The sequence below is a fragment of the Empidonax traillii genome, unplaced genomic scaffold (genome assembly GCF_003031625.1).
Source record: "Empidonax traillii isolate 1590-97213 ecotype Southwest subspecies unplaced genomic scaffold, ASM303162v1 scaffold516:size646513, whole genome shotgun sequence".
NCBI lineage: Eukaryota > Metazoa > Chordata > Aves > Passeriformes > Tyrannidae > Empidonax > Empidonax traillii.
In genome coordinates this window covers 149,026-167,264 of record NW_020955709.1, presented here as the reverse complement: position 1 = coordinate 167,264, position 18,239 = coordinate 149,026, and the positions used below count along the sequence as shown (strand labels likewise).

General features: G+C 50.9%; 2 protein-coding genes across 3 annotated transcripts; both read right to left on the bottom strand.

Annotated features, from left to right (window-relative positions):
* Positions 1-5,373: 5,373 nt before the first annotated feature.
* On the bottom strand, positions 5,374-9,489 carry LOC114064089 (triggering receptor expressed on myeloid cells 2-like). Its single transcript, XM_027896820.1, is given in 5 exon segments — positions 5,374-6,378; positions 6,494-6,551; positions 6,855-7,199; positions 9,308-9,435; positions 9,437-9,489. Coding segments are annotated over 5 exon segments (798 nt in total). The 3' UTR covers positions 5,374-6,164.
* A 1,130-nt stretch (positions 9,490-10,619) lies between these two features.
* LOC114064087 (polymeric immunoglobulin receptor-like) lies at positions 10,620-16,300 on the bottom strand. Of its 2 annotated transcripts, XM_027896809.1 has the most exons (8): positions 15,834-16,300; positions 14,573-14,908; positions 13,927-14,229; positions 13,291-13,620; positions 12,606-12,666; positions 11,993-12,108; positions 11,541-11,590; positions 10,620-11,106 (listed from the first exon to the last, which is right to left on the bottom strand). In XM_027896809.1, the coding sequence occupies exons 1-8, from the start codon at positions 15,877-15,879 to the stop codon at positions 10,900-10,902; spliced, it is 1,449 nt and encodes a 482-aa protein (XP_027752610.1). In that variant the 5' UTR covers positions 15,880-16,300; the 3' UTR covers positions 10,620-10,899. The 2 variants fall into 2 exon arrangements, with proteins under 2 accessions (XP_027752610.1, XP_027752609.1); XM_027896808.1 differs by lacking the exon at positions 15,834-16,300 and having other exon boundaries at positions 14,573-15,208.
* Positions 16,301-18,239: the final 1,939 nt, after the last annotated feature.

Sequence of the window (18,239 nt, the reverse complement as noted above, 5' to 3'; positions counted from 1 at the left end):
CAGCACATTCCCTATGGTATTGGAAATTCTTAATGGTATCGACCCCACACCAGCGCTTTTGCCATGTCAGAAATGCCCCAAAGCACCAGGGTGTCATTAGTTCTTTCCAGAATTGGGCAATACAGTCATGATCATTAAAAAAAAAAAAAAAGGAAGTAACTGTAAAAACAGAGAATGGGAAGCTGGGACAGGAAGAGAACAATCATGCAAGGCTGTTTGGGAAGCCAGAAATAGGTTTCTTTAACTATCATGATGTAATTTTCTAGCTTTGTTTTCATACAATTTGCAATAGAATAATAAAATTATCTCAGATATGATGATAAAAAGCCTGATACTGTTTAGCCACATCAGAGCAGTCAACAGAATTTAACTTCTGTCTCTCGCTCTCGGAATTGCACAAGCACTCAAAGGCAGATATATAACTCACAGAGTTTATACAATCCATGGATGTATTCCCTGCTTTCCCCCCTTCCTTCCCTCCTTTGCCACCTAGTGCCCAGGCTGGAGTTTTCTTGTAATCTTGGGATCAAGATTTAAACCTGTTTTTGTGTCCTTTTCAGCATCTTTAGGCTCCAGCTCACAGAATTAAGATGAAAATCTCAGTCATCTGAATTTGGGGATTTATCCATAATCCCTGAGGGGTGTTTGATCATATCGCCATGATCAACATGGGTTGATCAACAATTTTTAATAAAGTCAAGCTGGGTTTATCCTGGAGCATGGGTGTGTGTTAATGAACAACAAACAGGGAAATACAAAGTTATTTCTTTGTAAAACAAATCAATAATTTTAAATGTAAATTCCACCCCTGCATGTTCAAGCTGATGACAGTTTACATTATAAAGTAGACAAATATTTTCCATCAAGCCCCTTGTTTACTAAAACATGTCAAGTGCATTGTCTGTCTCTTGAAGCCCAGGAAATGCCTCGTGTTTTTCAAAAAAAGCAGATTTTTGCCACTTTACTGACTTAGATCTTATCAGACTGGGCAGTAATTAATGCTTTATCTGTGAGTGTTCAAGTGTGCTGTTGAAGAAAGTCCAAAGGAAGCATCTCCCGTATCTCGCAGCCCCTCGCTGGCTGTGGTGCTGTATCAGCTGCTGCCAGGCAGAACCAGTTTCCTGTATTTGGGTTTATAGTTCTCTGTCACTTAAAAATAGAGCAGTTCGGAAAAGCAAACGTACCACAGCTTTCTTCTGGATTTGCCCAGCCAGAGCTGGGTGTGACTGTGCTGTTAGAAAAGCGCAGTTGTTTTCCAGGGCAGGTTTGTGCACCTCCAGCAGCTGGGTGCAAACGGGTTGCTCCAAGTGCAGTTCTGCAGAATCCAGCGAACCAGCCCAAGGCTTTGTGCTGCTTTCCTCAGGTGCTTTCCTCTGCTGCAGTGTCAGGGTGTGGAGCTGTGGCTCTGAAGAGAACAGTCGCGTATTCCACGGGCCCTGAGGAGGCCGAACTTCCCTGCGGTTCCTGCCCGTGGCAGCAAAGCTTTGGAGCGGGCTGGACGTTGATGTACAGAGCATCCTCGGGGCTGGGCTGCGGCCGGGGCCTGAGCACAGCATACACTGTGCTTCTGCCCAGCTCCCCTTCTGCCACCCCGCTGCCTTTGTGTCCCCTGAGCTGAGGAACCACAAAGAATGAGAAATTAAAGAGAGTCAGCGTTTCTGATGAACGTTTAGTTCATCTACAGCCACAGATGTTTCCTTCTTGTCTCACGAGATTGGGGAAAAGTGGAGGGGATGTGTGGCAAAGGGGAACGTGTGCTCGGAGGAGTTTAGGAAACTTCTATGCAAATTCAACTTCCTAAGATTGAAGGGACTGGGGTAGAAAGGTGCAGCCACAATCAACACACTGAATATTTAGGATGATAAAGTTTTCCTTTGATAAGAAGCTCTGGTGACGTTGCTGCAGATTCAAGACCAGTAAAATATCAACATTGTGTATTTGTTATTACATTTATTTTTCTGAGTACTATAAGCAAAATTAAGCGGAAGGGCTGGGATTTCCTCAAATAACCAAGATAGGTTGTGGCTGCTTGGCAAAAGGGGGTCAGACAACCAAGAAGTGGAGGCACCTTCAGTCTGGGAGCTTGAGGGGATGCCTCCCACCCACTGCAGGATGGATGGAACTGCTGCTTGGTGACACAGAGCCAGTGTCTGCATGGCAGGGATCAACCAAAGCACCGGCAATGTGGGATTTCTGCTGCTGTCTTACCTGCAGTGCTCTCTGTCTGAAAGCAGGATGTTTGCCAGTGTCCATCCCTTTTCCTGCCAAGAATGACAGAAACCCTTTTGAGTGTGAAACAACACCTTTACCTCTCCCTTTTAAACCTGACTCTCCCTGCTGTCCCTTTCCTGGATTCAGCTCACTCCTTGCATTCTCTCCCAGCTCATCCCTGCCTCCTTGGGCAAGGATTGCTGTGGACAGACCTTCCCTGCATCCAGGGAGGTGGGAGGACAAGCCGAGGGGCAGGAACACCAGACAGGAGGATGAGGGATCTTTACCTGCTCTTTTCATCCTGATGTAGGTGGTGAGGAGGAAGAGAAGAGCAGCAACCAGAGCAGTGGTGGGCAGGAAGGAGCTCAGCACCACGAAGGCATAGAGACTGCTGCAGGCAAAACCACGATATCTCTGTTACTATTTACAGCACCAGAGGTGATGAGGTTAGTGTGGGAGGGGATTCTGTGTGTTTTACAATGAATTATGTTTGCAGGATAAAATCTCAGCACCCAAATACCACCCTTGCTGTCCCTAACCAAGTGTGGTTCTGTGAGGTCAGGACTGATCCACAGCCACAGAGGATCCATCCCACCAGCTGTGTTTTCCTTGGCACTTGGCAAGCCTGGGGAGGAATCAGGAGCTCGGATTCCCTTCCTGCAGTCATTTACAGTGCTACCAGGATTCAGTAGCCCTTCTCAGGGTCTGTCTTTGATCAGGATCATTAATGGGGTCACTTTTGATCAGGGAATGCCTCTGGTCTGACGTGCTGTGGGTTTGGCTGGGTGGATCTTGGGCTGGGCTGCTGGTACCAAGGCAGAGTCACTGTGGCTTTGCCTGGCCCATATTTGTGTCCCTTTTTTAACCAGTTAGACAGCAAGGACATGGTCAAACTGAGCATCCTCAGCAGAAGCCTCACTTAGTGCTCCTGAATCTGAGAGGAACCTCCTAGATCTTCTCCCGGGGCTGGGGAGGTTGGAACAAACTGCAGGGAGAAGGGGAAGCCTCTGTGTGTGTGTGTGTGGTGTGTGTGTGTGTGACACTGCTCCTCAAATCCTGCTGTGCATCCAGAGTCTGGGAGTCATTGGTTTTACCTCTGCTCCTTACTGGTGTCATCTGTGGCAACGTCCCCCTTCTCAGTGGGAACTGGGATGGGGTCAGAGTCTGTATCCAAAGACCTATATTCCTCTTAAAAAAAACCAAAACAAACAAAGAAACAAACAAAACCAACAAAAAAAAACCAACCATGAGCAGGTGATTATCCCGTGTCAATCCATCCCTGGGGACTCTTTCTCCTGCTAAAAAATTGGTGACTTTTTCTCTAGCAAAGATCTGGATTGCTCAGAGCCTGTTCCATCTGCTGATGTAAATGAAGAATTTCATTAATCAGTGAAGCCAAGCCAGCCCTCCTCAAAGCAGTTGGCTCCAATTTGTTTATCCCATTAGTATGTATCAAAAATGTGTTTTAAAAAAAAGAAATTCAGGAATTACCTGTGTCTCAGGAAATTTCCAGGCTCCAAAGAGAGCTCTTTAACACTGACCCGAAATCTTTCTTGTCAAGGGGTAAAAAATTGCTGACTTCTGGAAGATCATTAATTTTTTGATTAACTCACCCCAAACTTCCAGCTTGATGCTATTCCGTGGTTTGTTTCTCCCCTGCAAATAGCTCTGGAGTTGATATTCTCTGGAGTCATTAAGCTGGAGCTTTCTCAGCCGCACTCTAATCATTTGCCATGAGAACTCATTCATCATCCCAGTCCCTCCTGCTTTAAGGAGACTTTGATCAGAGTTACCTCGAATTTGGGACACCGTTTTGCACCAAACAGAGTGTTGGAGTTTCCTGGTGTTGTCTCGCACAGATCTGTGTCCCCCAGCACAGTCCTTCATGTCCCTTCCCACCCAAACCATTCTGGGATTCCAAGGTATATTCTGTCCCAAACCCATTTGGTTCTGATTAATACAATCCTAAAACATTGCATTCATTGGTTTGGATGGGAACCAGTAAATTATTGATTATTTTCCTTTTTTTTTTTTTTTTCTTCGAGACATTTTATTTAATATAGCAAAAATAATTTCCTGGCCACTTCTGCCTCTTGATACACACAGGTACCTGTCGTGGTTCTATGTTAAACTATGTATTAGAGTTTTGCCCTGTCCTGGATAACCTCTGGTGGGATCTTTGTGTCCCAATACAAACTCTTTAGCTGTGAAACAAAAATGGGAATGACACATCATTCTTGATTTATTTTGGCTGTCTCCCACCCAGCACACTGTCGACCTCAGAGCTCACCCTCAGGTGAAACCACCATCTGTATTCCCTGCAGAAGAATATTCTGCAGATATCCTGACCCACAGCTGAGGGTCAGATTCCCTCTTGGAAGTGCTGCCCTGATCCCTGAAAACCAGCCACGTCCAGAGTCCATCAGTCACCTGAGCAGTGCAGGGTATGGCAAAGGTTAATCCTTTCTTTCACAGAGAAACTCAAGGCTGAGCTGGACAGCACTTTTCTGACAGCCCCTTGCACCACCATCTCTTCTCCCATAACTTCTTGGTGGCTCTGGAGGACTCTCCCTCTGTGCACAGACACTCTGTGTGGCCTCTCTGAGCCTTACCTGGTAGTGCCAGCAAGAGTAGCAGGGCTGGAAAACCTCCCATCCTGGAGCAGAAAGTGGTTTAGGGCACCAAGGGAAAAAACTCCTGGAGCTTCTTTATCCCTGTGCAGTTCCCTGCTGCAGAGGAAGCAAACTGGCTGTACCACTGCAGAGCCTGCTGCCCCAGTGCTGATGCTGAGCGTGTCCTTTAACCACAGTCTCTGAGTTATTGCTTGGGAGGGAAGGCTGCATGACGCTCTATGTGATAGCCATACTTAGCAACCAGCCCGTGGGGCTGGACAAGAAATGGGCATTTTTGGTCTCTGGCTGCTCTGACACATCCCAGAGCAGCCTTCAGCTGGGAATGTTCATCCGTCTGCTGCTTTGCACTTACATGGAATGGTTTGGGTTGAAGGGACCTTGAAGCTCATCTCAGCCCACTCCCCTGCCCTGGGCAGGGACACCTTCCACCAGCCCAGGTTGCTCCAAGCCCCGTCCAGCCTGGCCTTGGACACCTGCAGGGATGGGGCAGCCACAGCCCCTTTGGGGAACGAGAGGCTGGGCTTTGAGCTCTGCTCGTGTGTGGCACTGAGGGGACTGGCTGGGTGTGCCAGCCTGTCCCGCTGGCTCAGAGCGCTGGAAACACACCAGCATGTTCCAGGTGTCACTTCTTTGGGGGATGACTGTGACCTGGTGTCCTGCAGCCCATTACATGAACCCATCCTAAGTCAGGGAATCGATTTTATTTTATTTGGTATTGCAGGGAAAAGAAGTGTGAATGCCCCTGGGTTTGGGGTCTGCCTGGGAGGGCTAAATGCACCTTCACTGTGGGGAGGGGTGAAGAACCATCACATGTTGGTAACATCCCCTTGAGTGGGGAACAAAAACACAGGGAGAACTACAGTGAGACAGTTCATTTGCTCACCACGTCCTTTCAGCAAGGAGGAAGCGGGCTCAGAGCTGCAGGGAGACCACATCCCTTTCCGGGCTGTCCCGCAGTTCCCTGTGCCTTTCCACACGGACTTCCTCCAAGGAGCCACGCTGTCCAAAGCAACTTTGGGGAATTAGGCCTCCTCACCTTGTAAAGACAGAGTCTGTCACCTGGCACTGCCCTGAGATGACAGGATGTTGATGGGTCGCAGTTCAGACTGTGGTGGAATGATGTTATGGATGGGATCTGGAATAACTCTGCCTGGGGGTGTGATGCCAATGAGAAGAGGTGGTAGATGGTGACATTCCCTCTCCAGAGTGACAGGTTCATCCCCACCTGTGTTTAGCAGTGATCCTTTCCTTACAGCAGGTGGCAAAGCTTTGCCTGCAAATGCCTGATGTTCCTTTTCCACGGACTCCCTTTGGCTCAGCTCAGGCAGTGCTCTCCCGGGAGGGGCCAATTCCATTGTGTCCAGGGTCAGCAGTGAAGGGGAGGACCTGCTGCTCACTCAGGCTTGGGTTCTGCTCCCTTTCTCTGTTCTTCCTGCTGATGCCAACAATACAGATCAGAAGAGCCACCATGAACTTGGTAACCAGGAGCCCAGCAAGGATGTAGAAAACAGTGAAATCCACTTCAGGAGGGGAGCTGTGGGGAACCAGAAATACAGCCATGAGGGGACAGTTCAAACCTTTAAACAACCCTTGTACTGCTGCCTTAGTCCTAGGAAGACAAGAGATCCCAGCACAAGTTTTAGGCTCACCTGGAGATGCTCTGCACAGCTCTAGGCTCCTCTGGCACTTGGGTCTCCAGGACAGCTGCTGGTAGAAACACAACAGTTTAGTCTGCAGATGTCTCTGGTGATGTTCATTGGTGTCACCAGTGCCCCAGCTGGGCAAGTAACCACGGTGAGGTGGGGCATGGGGCTGTGTGCCAGGAGACCAGTCTGGACATCCAGCACCAGTGAAGTACCGTGCTGTACATCAGGAATAAAAAGAGGCAACGAAACACAGAACCTCCTCAGAGAAAGACAGCAGCAGATGTTTACAGAAGTGAGGCCTCGGCATCTGCAGGCACCCCTGAAATTCAAGGAGGATCTCGTGAAACTCAAACCCAGGACATACCTCTCAGCACTTCCACTTGCACCTTCCTTAGGCTCCTTGTGTCCCCCAGGAAATCAGTTCTGCACTGGTACAGCCCGGCATCCTCCTTCCTGAGCCGCCTCATGGTGACTGTCAGGACCCCGGCGTGCACGTTGTCCCTGATGGAGGTGCTGCTTTTCCTGCCCCTCAGGAACGGCAGCCAGAAGGATGGGGCACTCACCACGTGCTGGCACCTGGTCTCATCCACCTGCCTGCACCAGCTCTTCTCTCTCCACCACTGCTGCTGGGGGTCGTAGGAGCAGTTGACAGAAATGGTGCCCCCCTCCATCCCGTACACCACAGTGACGTTCTCTGCAGCACAGGACGCTAGGAGGGAGGGAGGGAGGGGTGAGCCCAGTCTCTCTTGTCTATCCCTCACTACTGGGCTGATGCTAAACATCGTTTCCATCCTTTACAGCTCTAGTGATGGCAGCTGTCACCTGTAGGGCTGTCACCTGTCAGGCTGTCACCTGTAGGGCTGTCACCCATCTGCTTCCCCCTCGACAGTCAGTGTGCTCAGAGTCTTGGCTCAGGTGTTGTGAAAAGTGTCTGTGGTGACCCTGTGCCTGCTGGGTGATTTGGCTCTTGACAGGCAGCAGTTCTTGGGGTGGCACTGAGGGCAGGAGGTATCAGCTTACTTAATAGTTGCAGATTTTCTGAAGCTCGGGTAGATTTTGGTTCTTGCCTTCCCTCCCGGCCCTGTGGTGGCTGCTCTGGAGTCAGTCTGGAGCTCAAGCACATCCCACCTCTGTCATCCCTGTGCTCCTGCCCAGTTTGTCATCAGGATTTGGGCATTAACTATAAACCTGCCTCGTGCCCTGGTCCTGGGGAACATAGAGCTGGGCACCCAGGTAGGTTGGCTGGTTTTTAGCAGCCCTTTTACAGTAGTTGGCTGTGGAATACCCTCTGCTGCAGAAAAGGCCCTTTGCAGTAAATGCCCAGGAAGTTTATCCTCATTTTTACACAGCCAGAGCAAAGCCACAGGGCCCTGGAAAATGCTGGAATCACACTGACACCTACAAACCAGTGTCCCGCTTGCTGGCTGGGAGGTTGCTTCTGAATCCCACTCCCACTTCTAAATCCAGGGGTTTAGAAGTTTTTTTTCCACTCTATCTTTTAATATCTTGCAAATTTTAACCATGTTGTCAACTGGTCTTTGGCTGCTTGGCTTATTTTTTTTTTTTTTAATTGTCTTGGTTCCTTATTTCTAATTTCCATTCCTCTTTGTGACAGGAAAAGGCAGAGGGGACAGTCTGAGCTATTAATACTTCCAGAGAGAAGTACAATGTGGTATTTGTGGAAATCTCTATTTCTAGTGAAAAAATTCAGAGGCAAATGTTTCTGTGAAACCATAAGTAATGATAAAACAGAAGTAAATTTAAAAATAGGCTCTTGTGAGGACTTTGTGCTGGCTGAGGCTTTTAATAACACTGCTTAAAATAATTTCAACAATTCTAAGCGAATTATAAACTAAAAGATCTGACTAGAACAAGACATAAAATAGATCTGTGCTCTGCCAGTATCCAACACCTACAAGTCTTTATCCCAGTACACTGCTCCACTCGGTTGTTCCAGTCAGGATTTACCTCACGGTGTGTCCTGTGCAATCCTTCCAAAACACTTTACCTGCCTGTGCTGTTTCTCCTGAGGATCCCTCCTTCCTCCAGCTCTGCCCCTTGGGTCCCTAGGATTCCCACAGCACTGCCAAACACCTCTTTAAATGGAATCATTTCAAGATTTCCTGATGTACCCGTGCAAAATGTTGTGTCATTCTCTTTTCAACCAATTCTGCTGACAGATCATAAACTATTTGTGTTCCTCCTCCCTCCCTGGGTGCTACTGGAAAAAGTCTAGTGAACACTTTCCAAACTCATGCAGATTTTTGGGAGAGGTTTCTGTGCTCCCACAGCCTGGGTTTGCTGCTGCAGGGAGCTGGGATCTCCAAAGTGGCTGCAGACAGAGGGCTGAGAGCTGGGAGCCCCAGCTGGCTCCTGAGCCTTGGTCCTTCCTTCAGAGGGATGTGCCTCTCCCAGCTGCAGAGAGCCAACTGCCCAAGAGTTCAGAGCTGTGCCCTTCACCGGGTTTTATTTCCCTTCTCTTCAACCCTCCTGTGGTGATTTACACATACGTAAATATATTTACATGTATGTAAATTACACCCAAAGCCCCGCAAATGCAAACACACAGGATTTTGCAATTTCACATTTCACAAAAGAGGCACACAGGACTTCTCTCATCAGTGTTTCCTGTTCTGACTCAGAAGGATCCCTGTGAGGAAAGCTGGGAGCACTGGGATCACCACTGGCCCTTTGGTAAATAGAGGGAAGGGAGAAAACTCCAAGGGAGGAGCCTTCAGGTGGAGACCAAGCTTTGCCCCAGTCCTTTACCCTGCCAACCCTTTTCCCTTGAAACCCAGAGCCACATGTGCTTCCTACCTGACAGGAAGAGCAGGACGAGGTGCACGAGCTTCTCCATGTGAGCTGAGCAGAGCAGGGGACGGCAGAGGAGCCTGGAGAAGAGGGACATGGGCTCTGCCCAAGGGCAGCTCCCTCTCCCCCGCCGTGCTCTGACGGAAGGAGCGAGCACAGGAACTTGGCATCTTTTTCATCCTGCACATTGAGCAATTCACCAGGGATGGGCATTTCTCTCACGGGCTGAAAACTCAGGCATCAGCATTGCCTGAGTGCCTGGCTCAGTCCAGACAGCCGCAGAGCAGCAGCATGGGATGGCCTGAAGCCATGGGCAGGGACACCTTCCACTAGCCCAGGTAGTCCCAGGCCCCATCTGCCCTCAGGGACCTCCCAGAGCACCAGCAAACTGGGCGCTGTTTTCCATTTTTGAATTTATTTTATTTACTTGGAGATCTTCCATGCAAGTATGAATAGACCCTGACTTCTTAACTAGTGTGCTGATGAATCTGCAGGTCTGTCCAGTCTTAAATGTGCCTCTTTGAGTTAGTGGTTAAGAAAATGGTACCTCAGAGTTACCAGAATTCTCTGTGAGGTGATTGATTGCCATTTTTGTTCCTTCTTGCTCAAGTGAGCACAAATCTGGATTCTCTTTGAGAATCATCCTGAAAATGCCTCTCTTCCATTCCATTGTTTTCTGCTATTACTCTTCCACAGCTTGACCCAGTGTAACTGCATGAAGAGCAAATTGTTAGGGGGATCTTGGGCTGAATGAACCATTTCCAGAACCATTTTCTTTTTCTTTCTGTCACAATAACTCTGAAAAATCTCAAAAATCCCATCAGCCTCCCTGCTGCAGCCCTAGCAAGAGAAACCTGTTGGATGTGACTGGCCTGGGAATGAGGGTTGGTTCAGGCCCCTTTGGTCTCAGATCTGTCTGCAGGGATTGGGGCAGACAAATCAGATGCCAGAGCTTCTGGTCTTTTGGAGAAATGGAGCTGAGCCCCAGAAAACTCATTTCACGTTGCTCCCCACGTGACTGCTGAATACAGGCAGCAAACATGTCATTTGGAGAGTTTCCAGCAGAGAGAGGGAAGTGCAGATGTTGGTTCTGCTTAATCTTATAAACCAGCCCTCCCATTCCCAACCCATTCCATGGGACAGACCCCAGGCCCAAAGAGGTTCATGTTTGCCCCAGTCCTGAGGATTCAGCTCCTGTGGCCAAGTGACCTCCCTGCAGTGCTGCAGGGATCAGAGTTTGCACCGGAGCACGGCTGGAACACCAAACCCAGCAATGTCCACACCAACACTGCTCGTTCTCCAAAGCTCACACCTGCCCTTCCAAGAGTCTGATTTTAATGGAACTGGAAAAGCAGATGTACAAGGTATCCTGGGAATAACCCCACACCTCTGTCTGACCCCAGACAATCTGCCACAAGTGCGGCAAAGCCTCTACTGGCCCCTAACAGGAGGGAGGTCTGAAAATGCACAGGAAACACACACATGGCAGCAAAACTCAGCTCCTTCCCCCATTTCCACCCACACACCTCCCACTCCTCATTCCCACTCCGTATTCCAGTTTGTTTCTCCATTTCTGGATTGTGTGGGGACCCTGTGCTTCATCCTGCATCATTCCTTGGGAACTGGTTGAAGGCGATGACAGCGTATTCCACATTTTCACCGTGGGGGTTCCTGGGAGCCTGGCTGGCTTCAATATTGCAGTAAAGAGGATCCTCAGGGCTGGGCCGGGACTGCAAGTCCAGGTTCATGTGTTTTAGGCCTTTGCTGTCATCCTTGGAACTTTCTCTTCTTTCAGTTCTGCCAAGCTATGAAAAGAAAGGGAAAACACTGGTGAGCATGACACAGTGCCAGGTCACAGCTGCTACCAGGAGACCAAATTCTCCCAGAAGGAAAGGAGAAGCCATGGAAAAAATACCTTTGGTCATGACAGAGGTGAAAGAAGAGAAGACTCTTCTTCATCACCTCTCCTGGATAAAGGTGCCAACTTCATGGCCTGACCTTGGTTACTAGTCCTTGAGTCACTTCTCAGGGGTTACTAGAATTTGGTCCACCGTGTTTTTTTCCTATTGGCATTTCCCTACATTTATTCCCCCCCTCTCTCTCCAGATGGGAACATTCCTCTGTCTGGGGACATTAAATACCATTTGCCTCCTGCTCACAACCAAAGTGAGCTCCAAGGTCCTCACAGAGTATTGGTCAGGGATTCGGTACCACCTGGGAAATCATTCGTTTTCCTTACCTGTGCTGTGCCCTCTGAATTGCCATAGGTGTCCTTTGCTCCTCGGTTCCCTTTGGAAGAAGCCAAAATCGGAGGTTTTAGAAGTAGAGAAGTCCATGAAAAGCCCTGGCATTGCCAGTGCCTCAGGAGGTCTGGGGAAGGCCGTGGGATTGCCCAGTGATAGGAGCAGTGGGTGTGCAGTGGGACCCCTCTGCCCTGAGCCTGGGGAACACCTTGGTCTCACTTTAGTTCTCCTCTAAGGTTCCTGTGCAGGGTCTGGAGGAACCTGGGTTTGACTTATTGTGAGCAGAGATGGCAGCAAGGAGCCTGCCTTGAGGCTTCCCAGCCTGCACCTGCCTGATCTCCAGGGCACTGTGAGCTGGGAACGAGCTCACCTGGAGTGGGAAAGCGATGGCAGAGAAGGTCCTGCTTGGTACAGAGCAGAAGACGAGGCATCCCCCAGCTCCACATACCTGTTCTCTCCAGGAGCTTGTGCAGCCTGACACACAGCGTTACCGAGGTGATGAGAGCCAGGATGAGCAGGATGCTCAGGACCACAGACAGTGAGATGAAGGTGCTGCCATTTGAGCTGCAGCCAGGAGAGCAAGGGAGTTACCAGTGTTGGATGGAGTAACAGCCCAGTGCCAAACAATGACCAAAAGGGACAGGAATGGATTTCATGGACTCGGTTCTATGCACTCAGAAGGAGGGTCTGGTTCTCCAGCAATGCAATCTGCATTTTTCTACCTGGTTGTGCCTTCTGAGCTATTTCTAAACTATTCTCCAGGCTTTAGAAACAAGCCACTGTTTAAAGTTCTGAGCACAATTCCAGGCTCTCTGGAGCAGGAACTGTCTTTTCCTCCTGTGTTTTGCAGCACCTGGTGCACTGGAGCTGATTTTACTGATCTGCCTCTTCCTTTGGAATTATGCTCTGGGCAGGAGCTGGAAGAGGAGAGGCCAGCTTTGGTAAGGACTCTACCATACTGAATCCCTCTGGAGGCAGGAGTACCCAGGGACTGCCTGCCCCAGGTGTTTAGTGGCCAAAGCAGGAATAACCTGTGTGTGTTTGAGCTCAGAGACTCTTACCTGAGTGCTGGGCTGTTGCCCAAAGGAGTTGCTTGACTTGCACCTTCAGTGTCTGCCAAAGCTGTTCGAGCCAGTGCTGCAATGGCAGGCATGAAGAGAGGAACAGTCACAAATGCTTTGCATTTACCAGTGAGAACCCCCTGCCATGGCTGTTCCTGTGCCCAGGGCAGGTGTGCAGGACCCTGCTCACACTCAGTCCCGCGTGTTGGGACTTCTTGCAGAGCATCACCATCCCCTCTCATGGTCTGCACTGCCTGTTCCTCTAGTCCTTCAAGAGCCAGCTTGCAGCTCAGTGCCATCCCTTACTGTTAAAGCATCATGCTGAAAGAGAGCCCAGGTCACAGATCTTTAAAATATGGGGCTAAAGGTTGTTCCCTTGACAACCCCATGGGAAGGTCTTTAATAGCCTTTGAAAGCCAAGGGATGAGTCCCTATAAAGGGGCAGAAGTGGTAGCAGAGGATGAGTGACAGAAACACCCCTCAGGACAGCTGAACCTGCTCCCAGGTTAAAGAGGAGCAGCACAGCACATGTGTGGTTCATCTCCCATGGCGTGGTGGCCATGAGAAGGTCCAGTGCTGTAGGGTCAGGCAAACACAGGCAGATGTAAGGTGTGAGGCTGGGCAGTGCAGAGGGAAAGAACAGGAAAGAGAGTCTGGGATCTACAAATGACAGGTCCATACGTACCCTTGGAAACCTTGAGTGTGACCTCCTCCATCCGGAAGGGACCAGAGGTTTCATGGAGTGCACACCAGTACACGCCAGAGTCCTGTGTCTGCAGCTGCTCCATGGTGATGGTGACAATGCCCCGCTGGGTGTCGTCCTGGATCCTGACTCTGCCATCCTGAGATGTCCTTTGGTTCCCTGAGGCCTCTGAGCTCGTGGTGACCAGTATCTCACACGGTGTCCCCGCTCCCTCTTTGCACCAGGCTTTGCTCACAGCCCCATAGTCCGTGTTCTTGTACAGACACCGCACAGAGACATTGCCTGACTCCTCGGCTGTGTACTGCTGGGTCCCTGGAAAACACCCAGAATGTCTGGTGAGATCCCAAAGCAGGCACAGTGGCACCTCCTCTGCAGCACTGGAACACTCTGTGAGCTGACTGCTCCCTGGATCTGCCTCCAGACATGTGGAGCAGAAGGGGACTGGACTCAGAATACTGGGGGCAAAAAAATGATTCATAAACTGAGACACTCTGGGACACTGAGAGTGCAGTGGGTACTCATTTTGGGACACTGAGAGTGCAGTGGGTACTCATTTTGGGACACTGGGAGTGCAGTAGGTGCTCAGTCTGGGACACTGGGAGGGCAGTGGGTACTCACTCTTGAAGACAGAGAGCACGACCTCCATTACTCGGGTGCGGCCAGACCTGAGTGCACACCAGTACGTGCCGCTGTCCTGGGCCTGCAGCTTCTTCATGGTGACGGTGACGGCACCCTGGTAGTTGTTGTTCGTGATCGATGTTCTGTCATGTGGAGCTCTGCTGTTGCTCCGTGTTGAATAATCTGTGCTGGCCATGACTCCACACTTAGTCTGCCCTTCCCTTCGGCACCAGGTCGTGCTTTGCCCCCAGATGTTGTAGGGGCACTTTAGCCACAGAGTGTCCAACTCCCACAGGAGCACCTCTGAAACACAAAGGTGGTCACTTCCCGATGAGCAGTGGGCGCAAGGGCATCTGCCTCCCTCCCTGAGATGGGCATCTGGGACAGACCCTGCCCTGGGGCAACTCCCTCCTGGAGAGCCCCTCATCGAGGCAGGGGTGAGGCAGGACAAGAGGGTGCTGGGAACCTGCAGGGCCAGCCAGGTCTTTGGGGCTCCTTCACTCACCGGGGAAGGCAGCAAACGAGGCTGGGGAGTGGGGCTGGGGGGATCAGGGGAAGCTGTTCTGCTGGGGGAGAGGGGAGCAGGGGAAGGAATGATGTGGCTTTCTGACAAGACTTGGCTTTGTGTGGGGATACAGGTACTCACCCTTGAAAACATTCAGTGAGATCGTCTTCAGTGGAGAATAATAGCCATGGCCAAGGGAAACTGCACAGAAGTATGTGCCCGAGTCCTGTGCCTGGAGGCCAGTCATGGTGACAGACACGGTCTTAGCAGTGGGGTCATCCTTTATTGTAACTCTGTCCCTGGTTTGGCTCATCTCGGAGTTTGTTGCCACGGCATTCTCATAGCATCGTTCATCTCTCAGGCGGCACCAGACTTTCCATTCCTGTTTGCGAGTCTCGTCTGCGTAAGGACACTGGATATGCAGAGTGCCCCCTTCCCGTTGTCTCTCCTCAGCATGAGGTGCTTTGGCTTGGAGACCTGTAAATATCAGATGTGGTGAGGGAGAGGGGAGCTGATGCAGGGCTGCCCACAGCCTTCCCATGGACAAAGGGAAACTGGCTCTGACCTTCCCCTGTGGACATTTGTATCTGGAAAGACTCCAAAAGTCAGAGTCCATTCCCCCTGCTGAATTCGCCTGCTTGAAAACAGGAGTGCTGATTTCTGGTGGGCAGTGCTGAGGTTTGAGCTGGGATTGCAGCTGTGGTTTACAGCCCACAGACAAGCAGGTGCTCGAGGTGTTGGACCTCCCAGCCTGACCAGAGACATCCGTGGCACAGTGTGGGGAGCTGCCCCAGCAAACCAGCCCCATGGTCACCGCTCCTCGTTCAGGCAGACAGACACCACCCCCTGCCCGCTCAGTGCCCTGGGGGTTGGTGGTCTGTTTGGGGCAGTGGGATGGGGCAGAGGGAAGGAGCCAGGGCAGGTGTGTGCAGCCTGCAGCTCCTCTGTGCCACATCCCTGAGGATGCCCAGCAGCTCCCGGTGGGAGGCTGTGCAAGGTGCAGGTTGCCTTGATTCCCCAGCCCACCACATGCTGGAAGCTTTGTGCTCTCTGCAGGGACAGCGGGGGCAGGCAGTGCCCACGGACACTGTCCTGATCCAGGACTGCAGTCAGAGGCACTGAGCTAGGCCAGCATGACGGCAAATGCCAACTGGGAGAGGTGCTGGGGCTGCTTTGGAGGCCACAGCTCTGTGCTTCCAGGGTGGTTTGTCCTGAGAGGCTGGAGAAGCCCGATGTGTGCGGTGGGAACTGGGGCTGCCCCTTCCCTCCCCACTCCTGCAATGAGTTGCCCCTATCAGAGTCCAGCTGAGGTTGGTGGTCCCCCCAGTGCGGAGCTCCCCAGGCACTGGGAGGTGGGGAAGGATGTCCCATTCCCCTGGGACATGCCCAGCCCTGCTCTTACCTGGGAAGCAGAGCAGCAGCAGCAGCAGGAGGGCTCTCAGCTCCATGGCCCTCAGGGAAGGGGCATTGCTGGGGGCTGGTCCTGTTCCTGTGTGCCTGCCTTGTGGTCCCTCCTGCCTCTCGGTGACACTGCTGGAGGAAGTGCCTGAGGTCTTGCCTCAAGAGGAAATACCTCACCACATTTTGTTACAACATTGATATTCAGATAATTTCTGCGTGCATTTGGGGAAGTATCTGAGCGCAGCCTGTCCTGATGTCAAAGGCCTGCTGCTTCTCTCCCCTGGCTGGCGTAATTTGCTTTGTCACTCTGCTCATCCAGCCCCCAGCCATGAGGCTGCCTCCTCTTCCTCTCAGGCAAGTGGGGGACAGGGCTGAGTTTGCTATCCCCCAGCAGATTTTGGGCCCCAGTGCCCCTGGTTGGTTCTGTGTCCTGGTGTGTGCAGGTGCTCACCAGTTTTGGGTTGGTTTTGGGGTGTGGGGTTTGTTCTCTTGCACTCTGGTTGCAGGTGGCTGTTTCTCTGTAAGACTGCTCCCAGCTGAGGCTGCCAGCCCCGGCCCAGCTGTGTCCCTGGAGCTCATCCCCAGAGAAGTCTCTCCCTCTGAGACACGGCCATCGTGTCCCCAGAGATGTCACTGCCTCTGCAAGTCTGTGCTGGGCCCTTCTGGCCGGGATCTGCCCCTGGGGAAAGCAGGACAGGGACTTCTTCCATTAGTGCATCCTCTGAGGTGCTGAAAGATCCATCTTAAAGATCAAGTTCAGGAACTGGTGAATGCTACTCAAATTTATGGGATTTCCTCTAGGTGCACGTGGGAAGGGAGTGATGAGGTTCTAACTGGACTTGGTCTGTTCAGTTCCCGCAGGAAAAGCTCACTCATCATCTGTTGAATCTGGCCCTTTTTACTCCAGTGGATATTGTATGTGGGTTTCCTGGGCAAACTTGGACTCTTGTAAGATCTTAATGAATTAATTAGATGAATGACTGAAGTGGAATAGTATGAGCTAATGAATTGTAAATAAATGGATTCAGGGATCTTAGTGCAATGTTGCTGTGATGTGCCATAGGGAGGACACATCACCAGCCATATTGCCAAAATTTCCAGTATTTGTGTCTTTCCACTGAAAGCAAAATGCTGTATCTCAGCATCCCTCTGCACTGCTAATGGAAAATTGGGATCTTTTCCTTATTCCAAATTCAGTTTTTACTATATCGTCAAGGATAACAGCAATTAAAGAATGATCTGATCTTTCACGGCAAGCAGATATATCTGGGGGTTTAAATTCCCAAATATGCACTAAAATGTGATTCTCCTCAACCAGGGGTTGCTGCCTGGCTGTGAAGATCTGGTGTAGCAACTGTTCTTTGTGTTGCAGTGTTGGGGGATTCCTTGGTTTCAGCCTATCCTGCTGCCTGAGTCAGGAACAGACCCTTAAAAAAGGAAGGAATTGTGCTGCATGGCTCAGGGCCAGCTCTGCTGCAGTTCAGCCCAGTCCTTGGGATGGCTGGTGAGTTCTGTGTGTGGATCTGAAAGAAAGGGAGGGATCAGGCAGGAAATTGGTCGTCAAAAGATGAGGAGATTCTCCAGCTTCGGTTACAGCTTAGTGCCGTGCTCAGGGACAGAGCTTTTCATACCTATTCAAGCTTTGTGTCTGGAGATACAGTGAGCACAAATATATATGGAATTAAATTCCCTCTGTGGAATAGTTAACAGGCCTGAGCTGGCTCTGTGGAGGCTTCAAAAGGCTGAGGATATAAAAGGTTGGGTAAGGAAACAGAGGAGGGTGTCAGTCGTGTGTGATAGTGAATCCATGCCCCTCGTTCCTGGGGGCTGCTGAGGCAATAGGACACTGCTGGTATGGGGATTATCCCAGTTCCTCACGCCTTCTCTAACCTGAACAACAGAAGAGTGGAAGCAGGAGCAGTCTTGGCTCCATGCCTGTCTTGGAGTCTCAGAAACAGGGAATAATGTTCCAGCTTTTGGCATCCCATAAACTTCCACGTGGCTGATTCTGCATCAGGGTGCTTTGCAGGCCTGGGCTCAGCCAGGGAATAGGGAACAGCTTCTTCTGTAGCTTTTCTCCTCCTTTCCCTTGGCCTCCCCAAGAAACTCTGCTCCATGGAAATCCAGGCAAGGCCAGTTCTCCAAGTGACCAAAGCCACCTGTGGAATCCTCCAGGTCACTCGTCGGGTGTGCGTCAGAACCACCACCAAAGTCCCGTTTAGTGACAGCTGTCACAGCGCTGGGGGGACTCACTCAGGGATGTTTCACAGCTGGTTCTTCCCCAAATAGCTGCTTTGGGAAGCACAAACAGCCTCAGGTCTTGTTTGCCTCGACTCCAGGCTTCCTTGGCCTTTGTCTCTCTAGCTGTTGGGAGGATGCTGGAGGAGGCCTGTCCTTCCACTCTGCT

Bases quoted from the DNA above. Each gene is read 5' to 3' on its own strand.
- LOC114064087 (XM_027896808.1), bottom strand. From the start codon at position 15,047: ATGGACTCTGACTTTTGGAGTCTTTCCAGATACAAATGTCCACAGGGG. The intron at 13,621-13,926 runs GTGAGTACCCAC...GGTGTTTTCCAG, and splicing joins CGTGCTCTCTGTCTTCAAGA to GGACCCAGCAGTACACAGCC. The intron at 11,591-11,992 runs GTATGTGGAGCT...CTTCTTCCAAAG, and splicing joins CAAGCTCCTGGAGAGAACAG to GGAACCGAGGAGCAAAGGAC.